This window comes from Marmota flaviventris, chromosome 12 (assembly GCF_047511675.1).
Source record: "Marmota flaviventris isolate mMarFla1 chromosome 12, mMarFla1.hap1, whole genome shotgun sequence".
Lineage (NCBI taxonomy): Eukaryota > Metazoa > Chordata > Mammalia > Rodentia > Sciuridae > Marmota > Marmota flaviventris.
In genome coordinates, this window is record NC_092509.1 from 56,322,223 (window position 1) to 56,333,590 (window position 11,368).

Consider the following 11,368-nt stretch of genomic DNA (forward strand, 5'->3'; position numbering starts at 1 on the left):
TCTTCCTCTTTTTAAAAGATTTACTTAACTATTTTTTTTGCTTTTATTGGTGCATTATAGTTGTACATAACATCTTTAAACTGTGTTTTAAGAATAACAAATTATTCTTCAAACTATGTTTTTAATTCTTGACTTATTCTCTAAAGAGATGCATCTTTCAGTTTTTATTTTAAGAGGCTAAAATGTTAATTAAAGAGCAAGATAATTGTATACCAAAGAGTGATGCTATATAATCTTGTTACTCTTATTTTTTGTTGAATTTTAAAATTCATGTTGCACTTATGGACTTTGTAATATTTGTTGTACTCAACTCAAGGGGAAATATTTCATTCTCAGTGGCTTTTAAGGGGATAAAATATCTATCAGTGTTCTAGTGAAGGATAGTGAAGAGATTTAAAGGCATGAAAGGTTAGCTCTGACAAAAAAAAATATTGCTATATCTTCTTTTCCTTGTATTACATGTGAATTTATTAAAATCAGAAAAGTTCTTCATGACAAAGTATCTATTAATCTTCAATCCTATTTAAAATGTATTCAGAATCTTATTCATTGTTTAGCTACTCAAAATGAACACTAGGTGGAGATACTTTCTTTTCTTTCTATTCAGATATTTCCTGTGTGAATCCACCCAAAGTGGAAAATGCTAATATAATATCAAACCAGATGCTTAAGTATCCATCTGGTGAGAGAGTACGTTATGAATGTATCAAACCTTTTGAAATATTTGGGGAAGTAGAAGTGATGTGTCTAAATGGAACTTGGACAGAGCCACCTCAGTGCAAAGGTAGAAGATCATATTTTCTAATTTTTCTTTGCTTGAGGACATAATGTGAGTAAAATATGTTGATAAAAATAAAGTCAAGTCATTCTTAGGGATTATATTTTTTCAAATGCAAATAATATGATATTGCTAAAGATTTATTTTCTGGCAAAATGAACTAAGAAATATGGTGTATTTTTTTCAAGACACATTTAACCAGATTAATAGAACAGTTACAATCTGAGAAAATTCCTCATCTTAAACGTTAAGACACTCAGTACATTTTGACAACTCCAAGAGATATCTACTTTGAGAAACAGAAAATAGGTCATTGAAGACTGATCATAGAATATAAATATACATTTGGGCATCTTCAGTATATAGAGTATATTTGAAAATATGTGACTGAGGCCAGCCAGGGAATCACTATATTTACAAAAATAAGTTTGGATATTAGGTCATCAGCATTCTAATATTCAGAATTCAGGAAATGAATAATGGAGATATTATATCATCCATTTCTATTTTTAAAAATTAATTTTTCCTAATTTATTTTCTCTCACTTTACTTTGATTCTACCTTTGGCTAATGATGAAGTCAGTTTTATGTAAACCACAGAATTAGGTCTCCTTTATGTATCTATCTTGTCCTACTTGCTCTTTCCTCTAGTATATTTAGATCATTTATATTTAAAATAAATATTGGGCTTTTTGTTTCTTGTTTTATTTGTTTATTTTCTCTATTTCTCATTCTTGTTTCTGATCTCTTCCATTATTTTCAGGGAACAGTTTAAAAGAATTTCATTTTGATTTATCTTCCTGGTTTTGAGTGTATCTCTATGATAGCTTATCCCACTACCTTTCTTTTTAAAAATGTTGCTTTAGGAATTACAATATATACATAATATATTTGCAACTTACCACTCTACTAGTAATGGCATTTCATTTTCGATCAAAACATGAGAAGCTTGCTTCCATTTAAATCCATTTACCCTTTAGTATTTCCTGTTCATACAGTGAACATTGTTACCAAATGATATAATTTTCTTTCAAACATCAAACATAAATAAACATAAATGAACAAACTGAGGAGGAAAAAGTCTATTATGTTATACATTCTTCCTTTTAGCAATTACAGGGGCGAGAAAATAATACTTAATTGCTAAAAGGAAGAATATATAATATAATAGACTTTTTCCTCCTTAGTTTGTTCATTTGTTTGATAACTCAATTATCCTTTCTTCTTTCTCCAACATTTTCTTTTCCTCTAAAGGTCTCTGAAGTTTGATTCATTGATTGATTTTTTTCAGTCTATTTTCACACTGGGTAATTTATGTTGTTATATCTTGAAGTGCATGTATTTATCCTTCTGTCATCCTCAAACTGTTCATTCTGTACAGTGAGACATTTTGTTTTGTTTTTAATTTGTTATATTTATCTGTTCTAAACCCTACTGAGCTTTTAAGAAACATTGACTATCAATATCTTTATCACATCAGTATTCTCTTTTATTATCTTTTTTGTTTGTTAATGTTTCTGATCCTTAAATTGATGAGTAATTTTTAATTTTACACTTGATATTTTAGGTATTACATTTGAGACTCCCCCATTTTATTTAAATTTCCTGTTCAGTAGTTCTCCATTACAGCCATGCTGGATTTAAGTCCAGGTTTCTCATTCAGCCTCTACAGGCATACAGTATCTGTTCTGCCACCCCTATATGTGGGTGGTCTCTGGTCATCAGTGCCTTATGATGTTTTTATGATTTTCTCTAGATTAGGTCATGTATTGTTTTAAAGATCTCTTAGACTAGCAAGGCCGCTCCCTTCCTTGTCCTTAGGTTAAAAGGATGAGACTCTGCATGAGCTTTTCCTTATTTATCTCTACCTGATATCATTTCTGAGATTACCAACCTTCTCCAGTGCTCCATCTAGAACACACAAGAGCCCAAAAGTGACCTCATATAACAACCTATTTGCCATTCCTTGAGTCCTGAAGTTCCTAGCCAGAGTGAATTCTCTGTACCTTCTAGAGTCTTCTTATATTGGCATTTAAAATTTATTATGTCCAAGATTATAAATAATGCTTAGCAAAAGGGGAAGGGAGGGGTCTTGGGGATAGGAAAGACAGTGGAAAGAGATGGACATCATTACCCTAAGTACATGTATGAAGACAAGAATGGTGTGACTCTACTTTGTGTACAACCAGAGATATGAAAAATTATTCTCTATATGTGTCATATGAATTGTAATGTATTCTGCTGTCATATATAACAAATCAATATTTTTAAAAAACTCCAACATACAAAACCTGAAAAAAAGGAATAGGTGACAATGATTTTTACTCATCTTGTCCAGATTAGGAAGACAATATTTCCCTATTATTTTCTACAAATTTACTTCCTTTGAACTTTTTTCAAGGAGTTTTTATTTCTTTTGGAATAAAAAGGAAAATTAAAAAGAAGTCAGAAGGGACACAATAAATACTGCGTAATGTCCTATATAATAAGAAACTTTCTTAGTTTGTCCTCACTATCTACCTGTTCAGCATTTATATATTGACACATTTTTTAGTATTGAATCATTATAAAGCAGACACATTTGTTGATGGTTTATATGCGCCTTCAGTGAGATGAAAAGAAGAGCTTAAAATGTAACTCTCATTTTCTATGATTAAGATTTCTGTGAGCAATCATTTGTTACCAGAAATCATGAAATCTTGATGCTATCTAGAGTAATGTTTGTGCTGGCTTTAATTTTATCCTGTATTTTGATTTGTTCTCTCATAAATGAAATGATATTTTTCCAGATTCCAAAGGAAAATGTGGGCCTCCTCCACCTATTGACAATGGAGACCTCACTTCATTCCCATTACCAGTATATCCTACGGGTTCATCAGTTGAATATCAGTGCCAATCCTTATATCAACTTGAGGGTAGCAAGACAGTAATATGTAGAAATGGAAAGTGGTCAAACCCGCCAAAATGTTTATGTAAGTACTTCAGTAATCTCATGGGACCTGGGAAAATCAGCGCCTTGAGTATGATACTTTTCTGTGTAAAATAGCAATAATTCACATATTAAAAAATAAATATTCTGTGGAATGCTTCTCTACCAAATATTCATGTGTGAGGAAATAAAGATTAATAAGTTACTTTTATTTTAAAATAATTAATAAATACAATTATATATATATTTAAATTTTTTATTAGCATGTAATAGTTGCTCTTATTAATGGGAGTCAGTGTGATATTTCTGTATATGCATACACTCAGCATGATCATATCCAACCTCTATTTACCCACCCTATATCCCTTCTCAACCTCTATTGGTCACTATTCTACATTCAGGTCACCCTTTTTAATATTCCAGATATGAGAGAGAATATATGGGTCTTATCTTTCTGTGTCTGGCCTATTTTGCTTAACATAGTGTCCTCCAGTTCTATCCATTTTGCTGTAAATGTCAAGAGCCAATTCTTCTTTGTAGCAGAATAATATTCCCTTGTGTAAATATACTACATTGTCTTTATCTCCTCATCTATTGATAAACACATGTTCTCATTCAATATCTTAGCTACTGTGAATAACACTGCATGGGCATGCAGATATCCCTTTGGTATGCTGATTTCTTTTCCTGTGGATATGTACCCAGAAGGAGGATAGCTGGGTCATAGAGCATATCTAATTTAAGTTTTTTGAGAAAACTTCTGCTCTCTATAATGATCGTACCAATTTAAATTCCCACCAAGAGAGTGTAAGTGTTCTTTTTCTCTCACATCGTCACAAACATTAATTTTAGGGTTTATTGTTAATAATAGACCTTCTAACTGGAGCGATATGGTATCTCATTGTAGTTTTCATCTTGATTTCCCTGATGGCTAATGATATTGAGTGGTTTTTTTTTTTTTTCATGTATTTTTGACTGTTTGTACTTCTTTGAGATATGTCTATTCACAAATCATTTGTCCAGTGTTTAATTGGATTACTTGTTTTTAGTTTTTTTGAGGTCATTATACATTCTAGGTATTAACCCTTTGTGAGACGCATAGCTGGCAAGTCTTTTTCCCATTCCATGGCTCGTCTCATTCTGTTGACTGTTTCTTTAGCTGTGCAGAAGGTTTTTCAATTTAATATATCAACTTTGTCAATTTTTGCTTTTGTTTCTTGTGTTTTTGTGGTTCTATCCAGAAAATTGTTGCTTGAACCAGTTTCTTATTTCTCCATATTTTCTCCTAGTAGTTTTAGAGTTTTCAGGTTTTACATTTAAGCCTGTGTGCATTTTGAATTTAATTTTGTACATGGAAAGAGGAATCAAGATTCAATCATCTGTATGTGGATATCCATTTTTAGCATCATTTATTGAAGAGGTGGTCCTTTATCCAATGTTTTCTTTTTTGGAAACTTTTTTGGAAACTTTGTTAAGAATCAGCAGATATAGATGCATGGATATATCTATATCTATCTATCTATAAATACACATATATATGTATACACACACACATACAGAGAGAGAGAGAGAGAGAGAAGGAGAGTGTGTCTCTATTCTGTAGCATTGGTCATTGTATCTATTCTTATGCAAATACTATGCTGTTTTGGTTGCTATGGTACTGTAGTATGTCTTGAAATAAGTTATTGTGATGCTTACAGCCTTTGTGTATTTATTTTTTTTTTCAAGATTTCATTAGCTCTTCAGGGTCTTTTGTGCTTCCATATGAATTTTAGAATTTTCTTCTCTAGTTCTGTGAGGAATATCTTTCATATTTTAATGGGAATGGCTTTTAATCTGTAAATTGCTTAAGGTATTATTGCTGAAGGAATATATGCTTAAGGTATTATTACCAGCACTAATTCTTCCGATCCATGAGCAGGGAAATTTTCTTATTTATTTTGTATCTTCTTCAATTTCCTTAATCAGTGTGTGGTAGATGTCTTTTGTTCTTTGCTGTTTTGTTTGCTGTTGTAAAGATTAGTGAATGAGATTGTTTTTATTATTTGGTTCTCAGCACATTCATTATTGGTGTATAAAAATCTCACTGATTTTTGTATATTGATTTGTATCTTGCTACCTTAATGACTTTATCCATTCTAATAGTCTTTTGGTGGAATCTTTGGGGTTTTTTATATATATATTTAAACATATCATCTGCAGACACAAATAATTTGACTTCTCTCCTTTCAATTTGTATGCCCTTTATTTCTCTTATTTCGCTATTCTGACTAAAATTTCTGGTACTTTACTGAATAAGAGCAGGGAGAATAGATACCCTTGTTCCTGATATTAGAGGAAATGTTTTCAACTTTTCTCATTTCAGTATATTGCCTATGGCTATGTCTTGTATGGTCTTTATGATGCTGAGGTATGATCTTCCCAAACCTTATTTGCTCAGGACTTTTATCAGGAAGTGATATTGAAATTATTCAAATGCATTTTCTATATCTATTAATCACATGATTTTTATCCTTCATTCTGTTAATGGGATGTATTATGTTTATTGATCTGAATATGTTGAACCATCCTTGCAACTCTGGGATGGAACCAATTTGATTATGGTGAATAGTTTTTATGATTCTCTGTTGAATCACATTCAGATTTACTCATATTTTATTGAGAAATTTTACATCCATGTCCATCAGGTTATTAGTCTACAGTTTCTTTTATCTTGTGTTCTTGTTGCTATGGTACCAGGGTAATGCTAGCCTCAAGGAATGGGCTGGGAATGATTCTCTCTCTTTCAAATCTTCACAACAAATTTAAAAGAAATTGAATTAGTTCTTCTTTAAAGATTTCAAAAAATTAATCAGTAAAGGCATCTAGTCATGGGCTTTCCTCAACTTTTTATTACTGATTCAATCTCATTACTCATTATTGATCTCTTCTGGTTTATATGTTTTCATGGTTTAATTTTGGCAGAATCTATGTGTCTAAAAATTTATAAATTCCTTCTAGGTTCTCTAATTTGTTGGCATACATTTTCTCATAATAATCCCTAATGACTCTTTGTATTTCTGAGGTATTGGTTGTAATGTCTTTTTTTTTTTCCATCTCTTATTTTGTTTGAGTCATCTCTTTTTCTTGGTTAGTCTTATTAAAGGTATGTTCATTGTTCTTACCTTTTACGATAACCAACTTTTTGTTTCTGAAAGAATGAACAAGGCTTGTCGTCAGAGAAAATGCCCGTTTATTGAGGAACAGCTCTGCATATTTATAGAGCTGGGGGTGGTTTGACAATTATGACAGTTTAAAGGTTGAAGGGTTTGACAGTTGGCATAGGGTGCTTTCTGATTGGTGGGTAAGGATCATGTGGGTCAGCAGGGCTAGTCTGATTGGTGGGTAAGGATCATGTGAGCCAGCAGGCTAGTCTGATTGGTGGGTAAGGATCATGTGAGCCAGCAGGGCTAGTCTAATTGGTGGGTAAGGATCATGTGAGCCAGCAGGGCTAAGTCTGATTGGTAGGTAAGGATCATGTGAGCCAGCACCGCTCACCATTGTACGGCTCTTCTCAGGGGATGGGGAAGTTAGTCTTTTGAGCCGGGGCGACTCCCAGCAGTTTCATTAGTCTTTTATACTGCTTATGTATGTGACACCCTTTCTATCTTATACATTATATAACTGAAAATTTGTAGCATTTGACCAATATTTCTTTTCTTTCTTTCTTTTTTTGTGAGGCTGGAGATGGAACACAGGGCTTGTGCATGTAAGGCAAGAACTCTACCAACAGAGCTATATCCCTAGGCTTTTGACCAATATTTTAATTAAAGAAAAACCAGCTAGTCATGATAGTGCACTCTTGTAATCCCAGAAACATGGGATCCTGAGGCAGGATGATTACTATTTTAAGGCAAGTCTCAATAATTTAATGAGACCTTGTCTAACAATAATAATAAAAGAAAGGAATGTGGATGTAGTTCAGGGATAAAGTGCCCCTGGTTTCAATCTCCAGTCCAAAAAAGAAAAACAAGATCAGCCATGATACCATAATGGTTTTACACTCTAAAATGCCAAGCTCTTAATATGATAAATGATCTTAAGAATTGGTAATAAAATATAATTATCACAAATTAACCACCTAATTCTTACATCATTTACTACTTTAACTTTATTTTAATCTATCTGGTATTCACACAGAATTTGTTCAGGAAGAGTTTTCAGGAAGAATTTCTGAAATATTAAAAACATTCTACTTGAAAACTCCAAAGTCTTGGTAAAAGACTCATATCTAACTTAATATATTATACTCATTTATTTCTTTCAGATGCATGTGTAATATCAGAAGAAATCATGGAAAGATATCACATAACCTTAAGATGGAAAGAACATCAAAAGCTTTATTCTTCATCAGGGGACACAGTTGAATTTGTGTGTAAATATGGATATTCTCCATCAACACGAAATCAATCATTTCGTACAAGGTGTATTGATGGTCACCTGGAATATCCCGCTTGTATTAAGAGATACTCTTAATTTCATTAAAATGTGCACTTAAATTCAGAATTTTTATTATTAATCTAGTTTTCAATTTTATTTTAAAGTATTGTTTAACTCATTTTTATTCATAAATTAGAATTTGTGTTGATACCTGCTAATGTGTTTAGAATCTGAGAGGATAGAGCCGCACATCTTAAAAGCACTGCATTCAAATTTGGCAAACCAAAGTACCATGCATCCTATTCATAAAACATCTATGCAAGAAATTAGATGCAATTACTTCCATGCTTGTCTGTATCCCTCATTCTCCAAACTGAAAGTTTTCTACATAACTTTTGGGGCTCTCTGAGACTCTGTTTCACAGTGCATGAAAAGATAGACTCTCCATCTTCAAAATTATAAAATTCAGAAAGATCTAAAAACCAAACTAAGTCATGACTTATTTTAGTAAAAAATATAATCAATTACTAAGTATTACTTATCCATAAGCAAATGTAAAAAGATGACATGTGAGCTTCTAAAATATATGAATCTAGTACATTTAACAATGTAAACAAATCATAAAGAGGAATAGAAGTTTAATTGGATATATAACTATAAAACTATCATAACTGTTATTATATAACTATGGAAAAATGATTGGCAGAAAATGCAATAAAATCTGTAAAAACTATATTTATACTTAGAGTTAAGAGGATTGACTTGTTTAATTCCTTTAAGAAGACAGTCTCTAAATTATGAGACAGTCTCTAAATTTTTTATTTTTTTACTTTACAGTAGTATGAAAGTGATATGTATTCAGTAGAAATTGTACTTTAATCTTTTTTCTGCAACTAGAAATACATGGTAGACTACTTTTATGGTATTGGGTAACAGCAGTTAAACGCATCCAATTGGCATTGTGATTAACAAAGTAAGCAATCACTATACTACAGAGTACTGTTCTGCTAAGTTATGATATATGATAGGTTGGTATATTAAATGCATGTTCAACTTAAAATAATTTTAATTTATCATGAGTTAATCAGGATGTAACACCATTCTAAGTTGAGGAGTATCAACATTTATTATATTGTACAATTTTTCAACCTTTAATATACTCAGTTTTGAACTTTAAGAATAAGTTGTTTTAAGACAATAATGCCTAAAAAGCTAGGTGGTAATGTGGAGAAATATAAAGGCCTTATTGGTAATGATCTCAAGGTCAAATAATGCTTTAATGAGTTTTTGTTGCAAGAATTTTTTTTTCTGTTTTTAGAATTTCAGTAACAAAATTTTGAAGTGTAATTTTATGTCTTTACATTTTAGACAGAACTATTTAGTTAAAATCACTTTGGCTAGAAACATTTTTTATTTTTAAAAAGCTATAATCTTAGGATGAAAATAGAGATAAAAATATACAAAACTTAAAGGTGATAAATTGTTACCTCTTATTGCATAAAATCATAAGGCTTATATTAAATGCTTTCCTCTTGTTTGAGATCCTGATTTAGATAAATTGAGTTGAGACAGATTTTCAATTTCAATGAAATTGGTTACAATAAGCAAGTAATCCTTGTGTTTAATATTAACACCTGAATATACTTAACTCAGTTCCATTGTGCCACTATAACAAATATAATTTGTTGGTTTTGAGGAAGATGGCGGCGAGGGGAGTGCATTGCCCCCGTGTGCTGCTTCACTGTGTGGGAGTATGACAAGTCAGGACGGCTAAAGGCAATCTTGTTAGGAATTTCCAGCAATAGTGGGGTGCTCCAGAACCTGGAGGAAGGATTTCCATCGCACGAGGATCAGCTACGGGGACTCAAACGCGAGAGGTTTGTCGCACGGAGGGTAACACTGCTTATTCAGCAAATCGCCCCACGGCTAGAGTCTGCAGCGCACGCTGGGAAACGAGGAGATAGCGACGCAGGGATACAGCGCTGCAGTTTCTGCCAGCCGTGCAAGCACCGTACTCAGGGCTGAATTCTGGGTTCGAGACGGGGGAAGGAAGCAGTCCATCTCGGTTCTCCACACCGGTCAGACCACAGAGGAGGCCAGCGGCCACCATGTTGGAAAGCTGACGTCACCATCCCTGTTTTCGACTGACCGCAGCTCATTCAGCCATAGAACAGGTAATTTCAGGCTGTCATTCGCCTGCGGCTTGCAGACAGATTGCTCAGGCTCAGTGCCTGGGTGCTTCTTAGAGCCTGCTCTTATCGGAGCGAGCACCGAGCGTGGGGCGGCTGAGTTCCGGCTCCCGGAACTGCCCTGGTCCAGGGCTGGGGACCCTGCGGAGGCTGCTTCTTGGAGCCTGCTCTTATCAGAGCATACACCAAGCACGGAGCGGCCGAGTTCCGGCTCCCGGAACTGCCCTGGCCCAGGGCTAGGAGCCCGCGGAAACTGCTTCTCGGTCCGGGTCCTGCTGAGGGCTGGTCAGGACTCACCCGTTGCTTTGGTTGCCCGGCAAGGGGAACGAAATGCTGCCATTCGCATAGGATACCAACATGGCAGAGATCTGATGTCATCAGAAAGCGGCGGAGGAGAGAACTTCATCAATACCAGCGGTGACAGAAAAAGTTGGTCTCCTGGTAGGGGGGGTGAGGCACAGACACCCGAGTCTCTCTCGATTTGTCGTCGAGCCAGAGGGGAGGAGCCGGGCCACCGCCAGCGCCCGGAGCAGGCCCAGCGGCTTGCCGGCGTGGTGACCGCGTGACCCCAATTGGAGAGGGGGCGGAGTGGAGCCGCCACCTGTGCCCGCAAGGTGGGCAGACCCGCGACCCAGTGGTACACGGGCATGGTAGGAGGGGCAGGGCAGAGCCGCCGCCCGCGCTTGCAAGGTAAGCAGACCTGTGACAGACTGGCGGGTCAGGCCCAGCGGCCTGCCAGCGTGGTACACACGTCACCCCAACTGGAGTAGGGGCAGAGCAGATCCTTCGCCCTCGCCTGGATCAGGCCCTGCTGGTGTGGTGGTCACGTGACCCCAATTGGAGTGGGGGGCAGAGCGGAACTGCCACCCGTGCCCGCAGGATGAGCAGACCTGTGACCAACCTGCAGATCAGGCCCAGTGGTCCGCAGGCATGGTAGGAGGGGCAGGGCAGAGCCGCCGCCCGCGCCTGCAAGGTAGGCAGACCTGCAACAGACCGGCGGATCAGGCCCAGGAGCCTGCCGGCGTGGTACACACATCACCCTAATTGGAGTAG

The 11,368-nt window shown here is 35.5% G+C and overlaps 1 protein-coding gene across 1 annotated transcript in view; it reads left to right on the forward strand.

Moving 5' to 3' along the window:
- Nucleotides 1-8,252, forward strand: part of LOC114084082 (complement factor H-like) — an 87,814-nt gene extending 79,562 nt beyond the window's left edge. The window contains 3 exon segments of the mRNA XM_071619672.1: nucleotides 608-784; nucleotides 3,568-3,750; nucleotides 8,014-8,252. Coding sequence (XP_071475773.1) covers nucleotides 608-784; nucleotides 3,568-3,750; nucleotides 8,014-8,222 — 569 coding nt within the window. The 3' untranslated portion in view covers nucleotides 8,223-8,252.
- The last annotated feature ends 3,116 nt before the right edge of the window (nucleotides 8,253-11,368 follow it).